Source organism: Geotrypetes seraphini, chromosome 16, assembly GCF_902459505.1.
Source record: "Geotrypetes seraphini chromosome 16, aGeoSer1.1, whole genome shotgun sequence".
Classification (NCBI taxonomy): Eukaryota; Metazoa; Chordata; class Amphibia; order Gymnophiona; family Dermophiidae; genus Geotrypetes; species Geotrypetes seraphini.
The window spans coordinates 22,777,174-22,797,765 of NC_047099.1; the positions used below are offsets into that span (position 1 = coordinate 22,777,174).

General features: G+C 45.0%; 1 protein-coding gene across 1 annotated transcript; it reads left to right on the forward strand.

Moving 5' to 3' along the window:
• Window positions 1-1,017: 1,017 nt before the first annotated feature.
• On the forward strand, window positions 1,018-19,881 carry LOC117349859 (lysophosphatidic acid receptor 6-like). The gene is made up of 2 exons (XM_033923492.1): window positions 1,018-1,079; window positions 17,275-19,881. Exon 2 carries the CDS (start codon window positions 17,296-17,298, stop codon window positions 18,220-18,222), a length of 927 nt encoding a protein of 308 aa, XP_033779383.1. The 5' UTR covers window positions 1,018-1,079; window positions 17,275-17,295; the 3' UTR covers window positions 18,223-19,881.
• The last annotated feature ends 711 nt before the right edge of the window (window positions 19,882-20,592 follow it).

Here is a 20,592-nt window from a genome sequence, read left to right on the forward strand (position 1 = left end):
GTGTTCCCGCTAAGCTGCGTTGGCCTGCGCTCACGCACAAAATATTATATCGCAGCGCACAAGTTTCTCTTCACAGCGCACACACGCGTCGCAAAGGTAAGGGGAGGCTATAACAGCTCCTGCAGCTCTGCACTTCCCCACAATTGCCATGCTTCGGTTCCTCTTCTTCCTTCCTTCCTCCCCCCCCCCCCCCCGCGGGACCCTGCGGCACCATCAACTCTTACTCCCTCTAATGTCGGCCCTGCAGCTCCAGACTTCCTCGCACCTTCTCCCCTCCCCCTTTGGATCGCTATTATTTTAAATGTTATAGCCGCAGAGCTGTATCCATCAGTGGAGATGTCTAACCTCGGCCTGCCCCGGAACTCTTACTGCAACAGTGACTTCCTGTTCCTGCCTAGACGGGCGGCTGCTGCAGTAAGAGTTCCGGGGCAGGCCGAGGTTAGACATCTCCACTGATGGATACAGCTCTGCGGCTATAACATTTAAAATAATAGCGATCCAAAGGGGGAGGGGAGAAGGTGCGAGGAAGTCTGGAGCTGCAGGGCCGACATTAGAGGTAGTAAGAGTTGATGGTGCCGCAGGGTCCCGCGGGGGGGGGGGGGGGAGGAAGGAAGGAAGAAGAGGAACCGAAGCATGGCAATTGTGGGGAAGTGCAGAGCTGCAGGGAAGAGTGTTGCGGTACCCAGCTGGAGGGAGAAGGAAGATGAGGGAGGGAATTAAAGGAGATGCCAGGGCTTGGAGCGTAGGAGGAAGGTATGCCAGTCTAAGGGAAAAGGAAGGGGGAGATGTGAGAGCATGGAGGGGGAACGAAAGATGGAAGAAAAGGAAAGGAGAGAGATGCCAGAGAATCAGGGAAGGGGAGATACCAGACTATGAGGAGAGGTGTGGGAGAGGGAAGGCGAGGAGAGAGATGCCAGACCAATGGGGTGAAAGGAGAGATGGAAGGGGGAGGCATACAGTTTCTGGAAGGGGCATAGAAGGAGAGAAGATGCCATATAGGGGAAGAGAGACGGCAGACAGTGGATGGAAGGAAGAGAGTTACAAGAAGATGAGGAAAGGAGAAACCACAGAAGACAAAGGTAGAAAAAAATTTCTATTTATTTATTGCTTTAGGAGACATGTGTCACTGTTTCTGTGAAGCATTGTATGCAGAGTCCAGCTTCTTGCTGGTTCAATTTAACCTTTGTCTATGTATTTTTATTTTATCCCCCCTTTTACAAAACTGTGAAGCGTTTTTAGCACCAGCCTTGGTGGTAGCAGCTCTGATGCTCAGAATTTTATGAGCATCAGAGCTGTTACCTCCGTAGCTAAAATCCACACTACAGTTTTGTAAAAGAGGGAGGGGTTAGTTTGTGATTACATATTCCTTACTAGGCGAAGGTGTTTTCTGTGTTCTGTGTGTTTTCTGTTAGGATTGACGGTGTAGGATTGATCTGTGCTGGTCTGGCTTGTTTAGTTTTACAATGGGTGTATTGATGTACTGCTCACTGCAATATGTAAGATGCTGCCTTTTCCTAGGTACTCATGTGTGACGTGTGGTTTGTTACTAAAAATCATGTTTTTCTTACAGATGGGGGGGGTGCCAAAAAATGATGGGCCCCGGATGTTACATATGCTAGGTACGCCACTGTATGTAAAGATACCAGAAAGCTGGCGTAGCAAAAACTTCTAAGTTTTGAGTATTTAACCCTCCCACAATCTCACGGGCACTCGTTTCAAGTTTATTGAGATTTTGATTTAAACGCAATATCAAATATTTTCAATGCGTATAACAAAAATAAATTTGGGGAAATAAATAAAACCATTTGAACCAGTGTTCCCGCTAAGCTGCGCTGGCGCACAAAATATTACATCGCAGCGCACACGTTTCTCGTCACAGCGCACAATCGGAAGAGGCGTACGGCAGATGGCAGGGCGGCGAGAGGAGAATCGGGCGAGTTGGCTCATAACTTGCTGGCGCCCGATATTTTTGGCTCACGGTGAAAAAAGTTTGCTCACAACACCCGCCCGCTTAGAGGGAACACTGCTTGTAACACTACTAGACACAGCTCGACAGCAAATTAGCAAAGGCAAAAAGATGATGCTAATGTAACTTGACCTCTCCACAGCATTTGACCTGGTCGACCACTCCATACTGCTACAGATACTTGACGTCATTGGGATCTCAGGCAAGGTCTACAATTGGTTCCAAGGATTCCTCAAATCAAGAACCTACAGGGTAAAGTCCAATAATATCAAGTCAGAACCATGGTACAACCCATGCGGAGTTCCATAAGGATCACCTCTATCACCTACGCTCTTCAACCTCTTTATTTCCTCCCTTGGAGCCACTTTAGATAACTTAAATGTTACATCCTTCAGCTATGCAGACGACATCACCATATTCCTCCCCTTCGACCCATCAGAGCCCACCACTACAGCAAAACTGGAAATAACCCTAGATGCAGTGGAAAAATGAATGGTAGACTACAAACTGAAACTAAACTCAGATAAAACAAAATTCCTTCTGCTCGTAAAGGCCAAAACTCCCACCATTACAGAACTGAAAATTAAAAACACCAAATACCCAATACAGCCCGAACTCAAACTCCTAGGAGTAACAATAGACAGATGCTGCACAATGCAGTCCCAAATCAATAAGACATCCCAGAAAGCTTTTTTAATTATGAGAAATCTACGTAAAATAAGAAAATTCTTCGACCCAGAGCAATTCAGGCTAATTGTCCAATCCCTAGTCTTAGGTCTACTGGACTATTGCAATTCCCTCTTTCTACCTTGTCCTGCCAACATGATAAAACAACTTCAGACTATACAAAACACTGCCCTCAGACTGATCTACTCCCTGAGAAAATATGATCATATTACAACTGCCTTCCTAGACTCTCACTGTCTACCTATGCAAGCACGAATTCAATTCAAATTCTACTGTCTATTATTCAAAGCATTAAACACCTCCGCCCCCCCTATCTAAACAACCGCCTAAACCAGATCCTCACCTCAAGACAAAGAAGAACTCCGAACCCTTTTGCCTTCCCTCCACTCAAGGGCACTCAGGGTGAGGGTGAGGGGCACCAGCGCCTCACTCCATCACTGCACCCAAAATAAAAATGCCGATGACAAGTGGTCTCCACGTTTTGTAATATTATCACACTTACAAAAAGCCCATCTGCTTTAAGCATCCGCCTCTAAGCGTTCGCAGCATCAGCGTGCTGGATATGATGCAATGATTTCACTCAGCAACAATAATATCCCCCCGATGAAGGTCGGGGGTCATTTATGATAACAGAACCAACGTTGGAGTGGCAGTTTGCCACATGAGATAAGCGAGGACAAAGAAGGGGATCACGAACAGATCGGAGAAGGTCATCATATCGCTGTACCGGGCCATGGTGCATACGTCCTTGTTCAGCAGGAACTTGTCTAACTTAGGGTGTTTTCCCCTATGACAGACTCCAGAAGAGCATTCCAGTTTTCTACCACTCTCTGGGTGAAAAAGAACATCCTTACGTTTGTACGGAATCTATTCCCTTTTAACTTTAGAGAGTGCCCTCTCATTCTCCCTACCTTGGAGAGGGTGAACAACCTGTCTTTATCTACTTTGTCTTGAATCCCTGAAGGGTGTTTTCCCCTATAACAGCCTCTGGAAGAGCATTCCAGTTTTTTACCACTCTCTGGCTGAAGAAGAACTTCCTTACATTTGTACGGAATCTATCCCCTTTTAACTTCAGAGAGTGCCCTCTTGTTCTCTCTACCTTGGAGAGGGTGAACAACCTGTCTTTATCTGCTAAGTCTATTCCCTTCAGTATTTTGAATGTTTCGATCATGTCCCCTCTCAGTCTCCTCTTTTCAAGGGAGAAGAGGCCCAGTTTCTCCAATCTCTCACTGTACGACATCTCTTCCAGCCCCTTAACCATCTTAGTTGCTCTTCTCTGGACCCTTTCGAGTAGTACCGTGTCCTTCTTCATGTATGGCGACCTGTGCTGGACGCAATACTCCGGGTGAGGGCGCACCATGGCCCGGTACAATGGCATGATAACCTTCTCCAATCTGTTCGTGATCCCCTTCTTTATCATTCCTAGCATTCTGTTCTCCCTTTTCGCCGCCGCCGCACATTGTGCGGACGGATTCATCGACTTGTCGATCAGAACTCCCAAGTCCCTTTCCTGGGAGGTCTCTCCAAGTACCGCCCCGGACATCCTGTATTTGTGCATGGGATTTTTATTACCAACATGCATCACTTTACACTTGTCCTCGTGTATTTGTTTGCAAAAGAAAAGAAAGATAATTGAGCAGAGAGTTAGTATTGTAAAATTTGATGGCATTCTAAGCCGAATATTGTAAGACAGAGTAGTTGTTAAATATCCTTTAACCCTTTTATTGCTATAATTAACTGATACGTGGGTTGTATTTTGATTAGAAAGATCCGATTTTTTTGCGTGTTAAACAAAGCATCGGGCAAAGGAAGGAATGTGGCCTATTCCTGAAATAATCATCACAATTTGAATATTTTTGTGTGACAATCCGTGAAAGTGAACAGTTCTGTTGTTGGGAAATAGAGTCTGGGTACAGAACTGGAGATTCAGGATTTATTGAATCAATACATTTATATATATATATGTATATATATATATAAATGTACTGATTTTCAAGTAGTAATGAAAGGTCACTTGGACACACAAAGTCAGAGGCGTGAAGAAAGTACAAGAAATTTATTACGGTACACCGGACTCTAGTGCAGTTAATAGCCTGCCTACTAGAGTGTCAGAAACAGGAAATACACGGACTTTTATGCCCTTTTCGCAAACTAATATATGCAAAAACTACAATTTTCATTTGTTACTTCTATAACTTTCTACAATTATTATTGGTCCTAGCAGGTCACTTATCTAACTCTTACAGATCTAAATGTTAAATGTACAGAAGGGCAGGGTACATCATGGCTCAAACTCTTATCTATTCAGCTTACAATGTGGTAAGGCAGGGACATACATTTTAGGCAGATGAAGTCAATAGATTGTAAACTTTCTTCAGCTATGTAGGCCAGAGCAATATTTTAAACAACAGTTAACCCTTTCATGACCCTACAGTAACAGTGCATTACATATGAAGCTGAACATATAACAAATCAAGAAAAGCACTTTGAACTTACATATAATTGAAAATAATATTTTCCTCCTGGCCCTTTATTTAATCAATAATAAAAATGCAATTCTTCTTCCAATAACCCACTCTTATTTAAAATAATACCCCATTCCCACCCTGGATGTGTAAGGAAATCAGACAAAAATAAAAGAGATGCCAATGGGCCCCACACCAAGTTAAATACCTTACTATGCCCCAAAATTTCAGCATTAATTTTTTCATATTTGTAACTAGAGCATAAGTTCACCCACCAGAAAGGAAAGTTAAGTCGATCATAATTCTTCCAATTATGTGTTATCATATGTATGGCTATTCCCATCATAATTAAGAATAAATATTCTTACAAATAGACATTCATAAAAATTGATAACACAAATTGAAAGATTCCAATCAAAATATTGTATGAAATACTATCATTCCTCCCAAAATTTTTGTACATAACCAACCCTATCCCCACATCCCCCCATTCCCTCCCCCCTCCCTCCTTCCTTCCCTCCCCCCCCCCAGGTTGGAAGGTGACAGATTGGGATACCACGAAAAGATCAAAAGTTTTAATGCAAGTCATTAAGAATCAAACTTCTCGCTCTAGGTGAAAGTTTATGAATATAGGGGTCCCAAATTAGCATAAAGAGACAAGTTTGTCTAGGAGATTGACGAACCTCCCAAAACCTCAAATAACAATAAACAATGTAGTTGGTTCCTCCAATGCCAAAAACTAGGAGGTTCAGTCTCTAACCAATAGATTGAGATTTTGACAAGTCCTGTAGAGAATCCAGACTCTTTTCCCACGTAGAGGAATTTGTTGAATGATGATATCAATCATAACGGTGGTTTGACCGGGAGCTGGAGAGGTTTCTTGTTAATCATAGAAGGCCCTGATGTTTTACATTGCTACTTTAGGCCCCTTTTATAAATTCACGGCAGTGATGCTGCTGCGGTAAATGCGCTGAAGCCCGGTCGATTCCTATGGGCTTTGGTGGGTTTACCGCGGCAGCATGGCTGCTGTGTAGGGTTGCCAGATTTTCCGGAACGAATGGCCCCGCCCCCCCCAGGCCCGCCCAGTTCCACTCCATTCTGTTCCGCCCCCCAGCCCCGCCCCCTTCAACATGTTCGCTCGTTGCTGCTGGCTGGAAGCTTTTTCAAAATCCAGACAAAGTGACGGGTTTTGAAAAGCTGTCCGGACCCCCGGACTTGTCCACGAAAAGGAAGACATGTCTAGGGACATCCGAACATGGGGACATGTCTGGGGACAACCCTATTACCGTGGCTTTGTAAAAAGGGCCCTTAATAATAGGAGGACAGCAAGGTATTTTTTATAATTCCATTTTTATTAAACTCATTTACACATTACATGCCTCAGGAAACAGGATACAGCTATTTCAAACATTCGTATTACTTCCAATAATTATTGGAAAGTAAGGTATGATGTGTAAAAATGTCACTTTGACCCCCCCCCACCCCAATATTTAGCTTTTCGCCCTGTTACCAGCAAAGTATTTCTGTGACGAGGCACTACTAGTGGAACAGAACAGGCGAATCTTTCAAAAAGTACAAAGATGAGGGGAAACACCATGAAGTTGCTATGCAAATCAGTAAACATTTTCTTTCACTCAAAGCATAACTAAGCTCTGTAACTTGTTGCTGGAAGTTGTGGTAAAAGCAGTTAATGCAGCAGGATTTAAAGAAAAAAAAGGGCTTGAAGAAATTCCTTGAAGAAAAAGCCCACAAACTGCTACGAAGGTAGAGCTGGGGAAAGCCACTGCCTGTCCCTGGAGCTTAGGGGCACAGAATCTAGCTTAAGCTTAGCAGGAGGGATGCCCACTCCCTCCTGCCGCAGCAGTTGTGCCCCCAACAACCCCGCCCCTCCTTGCCTTGTGTACGAAGGCTACTCCCTCTGGCCGGCAGGGGTGGCTGGTCAAATGCATGCAAGACAATCGCACACAAGACACTCACGCCAAACACAATAGTACGCAGGTCAATTGCATGCAAGACAATAGCATGGACGGTCAAATGCGAGCAACACAATCGCGCGCAGAGCAACTCAGCGCAAACAATTGCATGACAAAACGTAGGGTGATAGTGGGCGGCTTTCCCGCAGAGGAGAGAATCCTGCATTCACCGTGGGCCTCATCTGGGGCAGCCTCCTTGGAGCGGCTGGGGCACGGGCAGTGTGTCTGGGAGGGAATGCATGGATGGGAGAACATCGCAGGGGAGGAGACATAGGCATCCTGGGACTGTCTGCTAAGTCTCTTCCCTGAAGAAGCCCTTTCTGGAAACGTCAATCGCTCCTCCTAAACTTACTTGCTCCACTTCATCACTGACGCTGAAACCGTGGATTGAAGACAAAGTTTTATTTTATTTTTCTTTCCAGCTTATGATTTATCTTTAATCTTATCTATTGTTTTGCCTTTTGTCTTTGTTTTGTTCTATTTCTATCATTTAAATTTCTCCAGAATTCTACTGTTCAACGGCGCCCCCTTCTGCTTCTATTCCTTTCTCTCCTCTCTTCTACCTTCCAAAGTATTTAGATCAATGCTGTCTTGTTAAAATGTTTATTTTATTTTTATTTTTCCTCTAACTCTACTTTTCACTTCTCTATTACCCTCCAGGTACTTTAGTTAGATTGTGAGCCTTCGGGACAGTAAGGGAATTTTTCAAGTACCTTTCTTATTTCTAATCTTAATGTATATTTTCTGTAAACCGCTTAGAACCTAACGGATGTAGCGGTATATAAGAAATAAATTACATTACATTACATTACATTACATTACATGGACCATTTGGCCTTCATCTGCCATCATGTTTCTAGGTTTCTATAACCATAAAGCTCTATGACATCACAATGCAGGCAAAGAGCCTTAGCCAATGGGAAGAAGATATGCAAATGTTAAGAGCCTTAGCCAATAGGGAGAGGAGGAGATAGTGGATGCTGCAGAATTCTACTGTTCAACGGCTCCCCCTTCTGCTTCTATTCCTTTCTCTCCTCTCTTCTACCTTCCAAAGTATTTAGATCAATGCTGTCTTGTTAAAATGTTTATTTTATTTTTATTTTTCCTCTAACTCTACTTTTCACTTCACTATTACCCTCCAGGTACTTTAGTTAGATTGTGAGCCTTCGGGACAGTAAGGGAATTTTTCAAGTACCTTTCTTATTTCTAATCTTAATGTATATTTTCTGTAAACCGCTTAGAACCTAACGGATGTAGCGGTATATAAGAAATAAATTACATTACATTACATTACATTATGCACACGAATGTAAAACGTGTATGCGCATGCACAAACTGAAATGTCCGCACAAATGGCGTACCGGAAATATGCGTGCGCCTACCTCGCTTATATGCGCGCAAACAGTGAGCATGGCGTTCACGCGAGGCAAATGTGTATGCGCACTCACAAACTGAAATGTCCGTTGGAATGCGCGTTTTCTGTTGCCCTGAGTTACCTGAGTGCATTTTCCGATACTATGGTTACATGCGCACATTTTCTATGTAACATAGAAACATAGAAATAGACGGCAGATAAGGGCCCAGGCCCATCTAGTCTGCCCACCTTAATGTCCCTCCCTTACCTTTGCCCTGTGAATAGATCCCATGTGCCGATCCCATTTGGCCTTAAAATCAGGCACGCTGCTGGCCTCAATCACCTGTAGTGGAAGACTATTCCAGCGATCAACCACTCTTTCGGTGAAAAAGAATTTCCTGGTGTCACCTCGTAGTTTCCCGCCCCTGATTTTCAACGGATGCCCTCTTGTTGTCGTGGGACCCTTGAAAAAGAAGATATCTTCCTCCGCCTCGATGCGGCCCGTAAGATACTTGAACGTCTCGATCATGTCCCCCCTCTCTCTGCGCTCCTCGAGCGAGTATAGCTGTAATTTGTCAAGCCGTTTTTCGTATGGTAGATCCTTGAGTCCCGAGACCATCCGGGTGGCCATTCTTTGCACCGACTCCAGTCTCAGCACATCCTTGCGATAATGCGGCCTCCAGAATTGCACACAGTATTCCAGGTGGGGCCTCACCATGGATCTATACAATGGCATAATGACTTCCGCCTTACGGCTGACGAAACCCCTTCGTATGCAGCCCATGATTTGTCTTGCCTTGGACGAAGCCTGCTCCACTTGATTGGCAGACTTCATGTCCTCACTGACGATTACCCCCAAGTCTCGTTCTGCTACCGTTTTTGCTAGGATCTCGCCATTAAGGGTATAAGACTTGCATGGATTCTGGCTGCCCAGGTGCATAACTTTGCATTTTTTGGCATTGAAGTTGAGTTGCCAGGTCCTAGACCGGCGCTCCAGTAGGAGTAGGTCGTGCATCATGTTGTCGGGCACTGAATCTTCGTCTGTTGTGCATTTGCCCACTACATTACTCAGTTTGGCGTCATCGGCGAATAATGTTATTTTACCTCGAAGCCCTTCTGCCAAGTCTCTTATAAAGATGTTGAATAGGATTGGGCCCAAGACTGAGCCCTGTGGTACTCCACTAATCACCTCCGTCATTTCGGAGGGGGTGCCGTTCACCACCACCCTTTGGAGCCTACCTCCAAAGGGTGTAGTGATATAAAACGCCCTTCTATCTTGGCATGACTTTGTCTGTTGCAGGTATTGGTCTTAGCGTGTTTGCCTTGCGTGCAATTGTCTTGCGCATTGTACACCTGCATGTGTTTGTAGACCTAAGCGCGTTTGACCGAGAGCGCATTTGTCTGCGTGCATTTTTCTTGCGTGTTTTAGTCAGTGTGCCGCCAGCAGGACTCACGAGAACTGACGTCAGCCACTCAGCAAGCAGACCAGATGCTGAAGAAATCGTGGCTGCCTGCCCTGCAACGCTGGAGATTCGGGCCGTGCGCCATCCGCCTTCCAGCGAGGGGGCTCCAAAAAAGGTACGGGAGAGGGGAGGGATGATTGAAAAAGGTACCAGGGGTGGGGGGATGATTGAAAATTTCTGCATAGGCCGCCCCATTTAACTAGGCCGCACCCCATAAACGGGTTTGTAAAACCCATGTATAGGCTGCAACCTATACATTAAATTTTGCCATATTTTAATTACTCCACACTCTTATTATTCTTCTTCTTTTTAATTGTGGTCTAAGAAAGACTTAAGTTTTCTTTTATAATTGGTTCTTGTTAGAATAATTTTCATCTGATTTACTTAAACAAGAGGTATCTTGTGAAGTTATTTTAAATTGCAATAAATAATTTTTTTAAAAAAACAAACCAACCCAGTGAAACCTAAATCCTTTCCTGGGCAGTTTCACGTAGCTATAGTTCGGGTTCCTCTTTCCCATAAGCATCACTTTGCACTTGCTCACAATAAACATCTGCTAGTTTGACGCCCAGTCTCCCAAGGTCCTCGTGCAATTTTTCACAATCCTCTTGCTAATTCTCGTGCTAATTGGATTTGTTCTCCAATGACCATGTTGATAATATTGAAACACCGTAGTTCAGTATGATTGTATAACTGGGCAATCCCTCGCCATATGAATAAATGAGTTAATAATAATAATAATTTATTCTTATATACCGCCAAAGCTGTAATAGTTCAAGGCGGTTTACAACAAGAAGTACTGGGCAATCGGTAAAAAAAAATACAATGAATAAAAATGAAATTAAACAGAAATACATTAAGAGAGGAGAATGAAGTTAAAACCGATAAAACCTTATGATATAAATCGATCAAACAGCTGCGTTTTTACCAATTTTCTAAAAGTATAAGAAGGAGAAGCAGGTATTAAAAAGTTGGCCGACCAGTTATTCATTGTGCCTGCTTGAAAGGCAAGAGTTCTATCCAAAAAATCTTTTATAGCGACAGGTTTTTAATGTCGGGTAAGTAAACAGATGGATGCGACGTGTAGGTCTTTTGGAGCAGTCCAGACAGAAAAATGCGAGATCAGGTACTCAGGTGCCATACCAAATAGTGATTTAAAACAAATATAGTCAAACCCCGGTTTGCGAGTAACGTGGTTTGCGAGTGATTTGCAAGACGAGCAAAACATTTTCGCAAATCGTGACTCGCAAGCCGAGCATTGACTTGATTTGCGAGTCCCCCCACTCCTGAACCAGCATCACCCCTCCTGCCTGCATCAACCACCCTCGCGAACGCCCCCCCCACGTGAACCGGCATCCCCCGCGTGCCCAAACTGAAGGCTTACCCCCAATCTGGCACCAGCACGCAGCACCAACCCACAGGAGGTGCCGGTGCCCAAAGATCGTGTTGCTTGCCGGACTGGGCCTTGAGCATCTGCGCATGCTCAAGGCCTTCTGGCTCTCGCTCTCTCCGAGAATCTCAGAGAGAGGTGGGAGCCAGTAGGCCTTGAGCATGCGCAGATGCTCAAGGCCCAGTCCGGCAAGCAGCACGATATTCAGGTGCCGGCACCTCCTGTGGGTTGGTGTTGCGTGCCGGTGCCAGATTGGGGGTAAGCCTTCAGTTTGGGCGGGCGGGAGATGCCGGTTCACACAGGGGGGGCGAGCGTTCACGAGGTAGGTGATGCCGGTTCACAGGGGGGGGGCGGTGTTTGTGGGCGGCGGGGATGTGAAAATGCACCAGTGGCCTCGTGGGTGGGGTGGTCTTTTGGGGATGTGGTGGGGTGGAGCAGCGCCAGTGGCCATGGGGGAGGGGAAGGGGAGGTGGAACCAGTCAAGTGAGTTTCCCTTTCTTCCTATGGGGAAACTTGCTTTGATATACGAGAAATTTGGTTTACAAGCATGCTTCTGGAACGAATTATGCTCGTAAACCAAGGTTCCACTGTACAAGCAAATTTAAAAAGAACTCTTGCCTCCATTGGCAACCAATGTAATTTTTTTTTTTAAATAGAGACTAATATGCTCCCCATTTTTTCAAAACATAAATCAACCGAACTGCTGAATTTTGAATGATTTGAAGTCTTTTAAAAGTTTTCTTATAAGTTTTCAAGTAGATCATATTACAGTAATCAAGCATGCTCAATATGGAAGATTGTACTAGCAAAACGGAATGAGAATGCATCAAAATATTTTTTTTTAATGGGCCAAAATTTCCATAAAACCGAGAAAGCCAGACAGCAGACCGGATGGGCCTTCGCAGTCTTATCTGCCAATGCCCTTATATTCAATGGGACTGATATTCAGTGGGAAACAACTGGGTGGGAGAAGCTCCTGCCTGGTTATTTGCTATTGACTGGGTGATCCCCAGATTTTCGGAACCACATAAATGGACAATCTTGCTGAAAATCCAGGGAGACTATTGTGGGTGCCACGGCAGTTCGGGGGTAAAGTCGAGTCACGGTGACTAGGGTGACCAGGTTACCCATTCCAGAAGAGACTTTTTGGCCAGTCCTGGTTTTAAAATTACCTCCCAAAGCAGTGTAGTCCATGATTCTATCCACCAAAATCAGTGCTAAAGGTCCCATAAAGCACTGGGGTGAGATGGGCAGAAATCCGGAACTGGCAAAAAGTTTCCCTTCTGGAATGGATAACCTGGTTACCCTAGTACAAGGTCCTCGAGAGCCGGAGGCAGGTCAGGTTTTCAGGATATCCACAATGAATATGTACGAGATGGATTTGCATTCATTGCATCCTTGAGATGCAAATCTATCTCATGCATATTTATTGCGGATATCCTGAAAACCTGACCTGACTCTGGCTCTCTAGGACCGGAATTGCCTACCCCTGCCCTAGCAGAGAGGGCTCGCGGTGAGCAGCGCGGCTGCAAAGGGTACAGGGCCGGTGAGATGGTCAACTCGCTTCCTGTCCGTCCTCTACTCTTGGCTGTGACGCAGTGAGGGGGGAGGAAGGGAGGTTGCACAGAGTGTGATTCCATCTCGGTATGGTCCAGGAGTCAAGGTGGAGCCGGGAGGTTGTTCTCAAAGAACTATCCAGTTATCTTAGGACAGCAGAAAGACTATCCAGAATTAACCAGTAAGTTATCTGGCTACCACCACTGAGTGCTGGTGTTACATGGGTAATTCCTGGCACACTGCCAACTGGCTAAATATGCTGTGCTGGTATCACCACTGATTATCCAGATACCATTTAGCTGGCAGAAGCCAGCGTTTAAAAAAACCCCCAAAAAACCAACAACTCTGACAATTGATGGCTGAATAATTCCCCAATGTTTTTCTGGTGAAGATCTGTTCTTCAGCTGTCTGTGCTGTATTCATGCAAGGCTAAATGATAACAATCAGCACAGCTTCACTGCCCTGCTCTAAGTAGCTACGTGATGACAAGAAAAGCTGCATCTTGCAGTTTAGAAACACCATCAGTAAGGTCATAATACTCAAACTGAGAAAATATGTCGACGTGTGGAGATGGGAGGGGGGGGGGTGCGAGAGCTGTCTCTCATGCTGTGGGACATCTTACCCAAAGAATGCACGCTGCGGTCACCTGGGGCTGAAGCCCAGTGCAAGATGCCCGGCTTCTGCTATTAGTGTTGCGGTCGATCTCTTAGCACAACATCTGCCACTTCTGTGAAACAGAAACGTGTGCACAGAGATCAGTATCTTCCCCTCAAGCTCCGTCCCAGACCGAGCTGCATTTCCTAGCTCACCCTCAAGCTGGTGGTGCAAAACTGACCGGGTTTGGCAGCAAAAAGCGCTCTTGGATTTGATAAGAGTGTTGCAGCCGGCACCCTAATCAGTGCACCCTAATGCTCGTATGCAGAAGTCAGGGTCCCTCCTCATAGTAACATAGTAGATGACGGCAGATAAAGACCCGAATGGTCCATCCAGCCTGCCCAACCTGATTCAATTTAAATTTTTTTTTTTTTTCTTCTTAGCTATTTCTGGGCGAGAATCCAAAGCTTTACCCGGTACTGTGCTTGGGTTCCAACTGCCAAAATCTCTGTTAAGACTTAACTCCAGCCCATCTACACCCTCCCAGCCATTGAAGCCCTCCCCAGCCCATCCTCCACCAAACGGCCATATACAGACACAGACCGTGCAAGTCTGCCCAGTAACTGGCCTAGTTCAATATTTAATATCATTTTCTGATTCTAAATCTTCTGTGTTCATCCCACGCTTCTTTGAACTCAGTCACAGTTTTACTCTCCACCACCTCTCTCGGGAGCGCATTCCAGGCATCCACCACCCTCTCCGTAAAGTAGAATTTCCTAACATTGCCCCTGAATCTACCACCCCTCAACCTCAAATTATGTCCTCTGGTTTTACCATTTCCTCGAGCTGCAGTCACACAGCTGGTCAGGTTAAAAGCTGTTCCAGTTAGAAAATCTTATCTTCAGGACACATAAGGGATAAAAAAAAAAAATCAGTTAAATAGAAAAGTGGAGCACTTAGGACTCCTTATACTAAGGTACGCTAGCGTTTTTAGCGCATGCACAAAATTACCGTGCGCTAAGCTGTATGGTACGCTTCTAGAATAACGCTGGCGTTAAGGTCTAGCGTGCGTATTCCGTGCGTTAAGGCCCTAACACACCTTAGTAAAAGAAGCCCTTAGAGAACTTTAACGTCTTTTGAATTTTCCTAGAACACAGGGGGTTTCTCCCGTTGAAATGTTAAAAAAAAATATCTAACGCGTATCATATTTATTTATTTTTATTTTAATGCAGTTCTGGGAGGGGATATTGAATGGGAATTACATGGGTGGGGGAGGAGGTTGGTAGGGTGGGATTGATGGGTTTTTTTTTAAAAAAAAATAATTTTCAATTTAACACTATCAAGTATAAACTTGTACAGAAAGCAAATTAAGTGAGAAATTGTACATGCTTAAATTCAGCTCAAGCCCTCGGTCAAAATGGGATCCAAGATTTAACATAACAGGATCTTAAAACGAAGAAACAAGACTAATCTGGTCGAAGTCAGGCCACCATTACAATACTTTAATTTAGGGCTTACGTGCTTAAATGTTATCTTTTTCCTTTTCCAGTCGCGGTAGAGTTCGAAGAAGACATACCCCCTCTTCTACGAAACTGCGCTAGCAGTTTCTAGCATGGGGAGCCGCGCCGAATGGCCCCGCGCTGCTCCCGACACTCATAGGGACTCAATGAGCATCGGGAGCAACGCGGGCCATTCAACGTGGCTCTCTGTGCTCTCTCTGCGCTACAAACCGCTATTACGGTTTCGTAGAAGAGGGGGATACTTTTGAGAGAAATAATGCACAACACATTTACAAGGGTGACGTAAATAGAGTGTCGCCCGGGCTTGATGTTTGTCATTGAAAATTGATTGAGTTTATATTTGATATTCATATTTTTATTAAGCATGTCTTGTTAAATTTTATATGTTTCATATTGTTAATATTATATGTACTCAATAAAAATGATTTAAATTATTTGGATTAAAAGTTTTCCCCTGAAGCTATGCCACCAATAAAAAGAATACAGTAAAACTTGGGTTTGCGATCATAATTCGTTCCAGGAACATACTTGTAATCCAAAGGACTCGTATATCAAAGCAAATTTCTCCATAAGAAATAATGGAAACTCAGACGATTCGTTCCACAACCCAAAACCTTTAATACAAAATGTACTTGTATTGCATGACCTCGTTCATTTAGAACAGTCACTACACTCCCATAGCGTCAGAGAGAGAAGAGTCATCGGCTCAGTTGTGATGATGTGACGCGTGTATACTGTATGTCCTCCTATTGCAAGACTTCGCTCATTTAGAACAGTCACTACACTCCCGCAGCGTCAGAGAGAGAAGAGTCATCGGCTCAGTTGTGATGATGTGACGCGTGTATACTGTATGTCCTCCTATTGCAAGACCTCGCTCATTTAGAACAGTCACTACACTCCTGTAGCATCGGAGAGAAAAACCATCGGCTCAGTTGTGATGATGTGACGCGTGTATACTGTATGTACTCGTATTGCAAGACTTCGCTCATTTAGAACAGTCACTACACTCCCGCAGCGTCGGAGAGAGAACCACCATCGGCTCAGTTGTGATGCGTGTATACTGTATGTACTTGTATTGCAAGATGTTGCTTGTATATCAAGTTAAAATTTAATAAAATGTTTTGCTTGTCTTGCAAAACGCTTGCAAGCCAAGTTGCTTGCAATTCAAGGTTTTACTGTAATTCGTTCCAGAAGCATGCTTGTAATCCAAAGCACTCGTATATCTAAGCGAATTTCTCCATAAGAAATAATGGAAACTCAGACAATTCGTTCCACAACCCAAAACCTTTAATACAAAATACTACGCGTACTTGTAATTGCAAAACCTCGCTCGTTTAGAACAGTCACTACCCTCCCGTAGCGTCAGAGAGAGAAGAACCATCGGCTCAGTTGTGGTGATGTGACGTGTATATACCGTATGTACTCGTATTGCAAGACTTTGCTTGTTTATCAAGTTAAAATTTAATAAAATGTTTTGCTTGCAAAACACTTGCAAACCAAGTTACTTGCAATCCAAGGTTTTACTGTATATGATTTGCCATCAAAAAAAGGAACAGGAGTAAATCCAGAGACTGAGCAATTTAATTTAAATACTGATGGACCTTTAAATGTTATGGATCTCCTAGAATCTACAGTATCTGAGACTTCAGAAAGAATGAAGTTTCTAGTCTCTCTCGTTTTTGAACAAGACGTAAATGCCATTTTTCAATTATCTCCCCTCTTCTACGAAACCGAGCTAGCGGTTTTTAGCGCATAGAGCCGCGCTGAATGGCCCGCACTGCTCCCAACTCAATGAGTGTCGAGAGCAGCATGGGCCATTCAGCGCGTCTCTCTGCGCTAAAAACCGCTAGCGCAGTTTCGTAGAAGAGGGGATATATTCTCAAACCTCATAAGTACTCCTCCGATATTCGCAGGGGTTCCATTCCAGGAACCCCCGTGAATCTTGAAAAACCGCGAATTCGGTTTTTCGTGGGGGAGACCAGAGAGGGCAGCGGGAGAGGCAGGAGAGAGCAGCCGGAGTGCCGGAGAGTGAAGGAAATCACTCGCTGTATGCTCCGACCGCCTCTTCCTGCACTAAAGTCGGACCTTACCAATTTTGACAGTTTTTTGTAATAGCGCTGTCTGTATACACAGTCTCTTCCTCTGTAAACCGCTCTGAACTGTTTGCGGTATATAAAAATAAAGTTATTATTATTCTTCCCAATTAATTTAGGTAGGGCGCCGTTTATAGAATTTCCCTCTAAGTGTGTAGACTGCTGGATGTCAGACCTCTACCTTCATACATTCTTTTCTCATCTCTTTCCAGGGTCTCCACGTTCATGCCACGATGTCCTGCAATGCAAACGCCAGCAGCCCCAACGGTAGCACCTCAGTCCGGGACCCTCTTTTTGTCGGCTTCTACTCCCTGATTTTCACCTTGGGCCTCACCCTGAACCTGGCAGCCCTCTATGTCTTCTTCCACTGCCTCCGGATCCGCTCCATCATCATGGTTTACATGAAGAACCTAGCCTTTTCTGACCTTCTCCTGGTGGCCTTGCTCCCCATCCGGATATACTATTACAGCAAAAGGGCTCAACTACACAGTTTGGTCTGTGAACTGGTGGGGCTGGTGCTGCTGGTGAATATGTACACCAGCATTTTCTTGTTGACGTGCATAAGCTGGGACCGGTGCATGGCCGTGTGCTTTCCCATGAGCCCATGGATCAAGCGTGTGCGGAAGAAAGCCAGAGTCATCTGCCTTGGCGTTTGGGTCCTCAGTATTAGTTCCAGCATTCCTGCTTATTTCTTTAACATGCCCCGCGACACGTGCGGCAAGTGCTTCGACTGCCCTCTGCAGTTTGTCACCAGACCAGGCCCTGTCGTTGCCTCCTTAAGCATCGGCTTCACCTTCCCTTTGGTCATCATGGCAGCTTGTTCCTGGGCCCTCGTACGGGCTATCCAGAAAAGCATAGCTGCGCAGACAGAACTAATTAACAGCATCAAGATTCGTCGCATGGTTGTGGCCAACGTGGCCATCTTTCTGCTGTGTTTCCTGCCTTACCATGCTGTGCTGGTGCTGTACCTTACTGGCACTCTTGAACGCCACTGTGTGGATTACATCTACCACTGGGTGCTGCTGGCTGCGTGCTTCAATACGGTATTGGACCCACTGGCGTATTACTTTGCCACAGAGACCTTCCAGAGCATGGTGGTGGCAGACAACCTGCGCAAGATCCTGGGATCCAGAACTGACAGCTATGAGGCTCAGAAGTGAGTCTAATTTCCCTTAAACAACAGGTGACCGTGTGCTCTAGCTGCTCCTGCTTGGCAGTCGCTAAACAGCAACTGAAGTCAGACCAAGGTCTTTGAGTTCTTGGCCTTGGTGTAAAATTCCAGGCACACCTTTGCACATTACCTCATTCCAATCCATTTTTCTGCCTCATTTTATATTCTGGTGCTAGACACTGGCTATTGATCTGAAGTTAAGAGGTTCTGCCCGCCCAAAAGTCTCTCTTACTGAGGAATTACCTATCTAAAGAATTATTTCATACACTGTGGCTCTAAAGCAGGACCAGTACTACTACGACTTATCACTTATATAGCGCTGAAGGGAGCTGTACATTTTGACATCTCCCAGCTTGGAAGAGCATACAATCTTAACTTGGACAGGCAGACACAACATATAGGGGTGGGGATGCAGAACCCAAGGTGAGAGGCGTTAGGAGTTGGAAGCAGTCTCAAAGAAGTGGGCTGGCATTTATAGATGGTCCCTGCTCGGAAGAGCTTACAATCTAACTTGGACAGGCAGACACAACATATAGAGGTGGGGGATGCAGAACCCAAGGTGAGAGGAGTTGGACATTGGAAGCAGCCTCAAAGAGGTGAATTTGTCTTAGGCCTTCCAGAGAGAGGAAAATGACCATCAGTCATGAGAATATAAATACTGTACTACATTTCTCAAATGGACTTATGTCTGATTGACTGATAACAGGAAGGGAAACCTAAATTAATAAAAGTATATGGCATTGATGGGGAAAGGGGGACATGCACCTAGACCAGAGAGATGCTGGCTGTCTTACCCTGAAAGAAATTGCTGATAAGAATAAGCACGCCCTCACCTCAAGAACAGAAACACAGCCATGAAGCTTATGTCACCAGGCCACTGCTCATGGTTTGTGGCTGGTGAAGCCGCGCCTGTGTTTCCTCTCTGCTTTTCACCTCAGCTTACAGTGGACAACCTGTGCTGCTTCATCGAGACCCTCCAGGAGTCATCAGCATCGAATAAACTCATTAACTTGACATTTGAGAGAGACTGTCTGAGGGGGACACAGGACGCAGTGCCAGAGATCTCAGGAACCTGCCATAAGAGGCAGCTTGGTGATGCTGCGTGGTGACAGTCCTGTCTCTGCACTGTATTAGCTGCTTTGCAGAGAGTAATCATTTTGCATTAAACTATGAATGGCAAACCCTGGGTATCTAACACAGTTGCTTGAGTGCCACCTGGTGGCCAGTTGCAAAGTAGCAGTGTGACAGTCCTGCAGAAAAGAAAGATTTCTAAGGGTAAAGCCCAGGCTCTCTCTCCTGTTTATGCAAAGATCATATACTGAATCCAAGTCCTGGCTTCTATCCATAAAGATAGGTCTGCTGCTACAAGAGCATTAGACGCCCTAAGCAAATGTTCAGCCTTGTGTCCCTGTCAATTAACCCTGACCCCACCTCAAGATTTTGATAGTAAAACGTCATGACACCCCAATACCACCTCTCCTAGAACCTGTAAATAAGTAAGTGGACTTTATGGGGGTAGTAATCGTCCAGCAGCGGTCAGCATTTCTGCCTACTAAATTGGACCTAGAAATTCAGTGTCAGCCCCTGTCTAGGCACTGGCCCTGAATATTTGGATACAAGGTGGGAGCCAGCAGTTATCCAGGTATCACTGATATGTAACGGCAGAACCTGGAAAACTAGTTACCTTAGGACAAACTCAGAGGTTAAGCCTGGTGATCTTTGTACCAAGATAAAGGAGGGATTTTTAATACAATAAATAGTAATTATTGAAGAACTAAGGCCAGTACTGAGCAGACTTGCACGGTCTGTGTCTGAATATGGCCATTTGGTAGAGGATGGGCTGGGGAGGGCTTCAAAGGCTGGGAGGGTGTAGATGGGCTGGAGTAGGTTTTAACGGAGATTTCGGCAGTTGGAACCCAAGCACAGTTCCGGGTAGAGCTTTGGATTCTTGCCCAGAAATAGCTAAAAAGAAAAAAAAAAATTAAAAAATTAATATTGAATCAGGTTGGGCAGACTGGATGGACCATTCGGGTCTTTATCTGCCGTCATCTACTATGTTACTATGAATTGAATAATGGAGAAAAGGGACAGAAGCAGGGAGACGATGTTGAGATGGGCAGCAGAAAAGGGAAAGGGGCGAGTGCTGAGGAAAATGAGAAAGAAGCAAGGAACAGAGTCTGTGGCATTAGGGGGAAGTGCTTGGAGACAGAAAGTGGGGAGAGAAAGGAAGGGAAGGGGGAGAAAGAGGCAGGGGGAAGGAGACGAAAAGGCCAAGTTAAAGATGTGGTAGAGAGGGATACAAAAGAAAGCGGAAGAAATGTGGAAGGATGAGGACTGAGGAATAATGGGCTAGATTCAC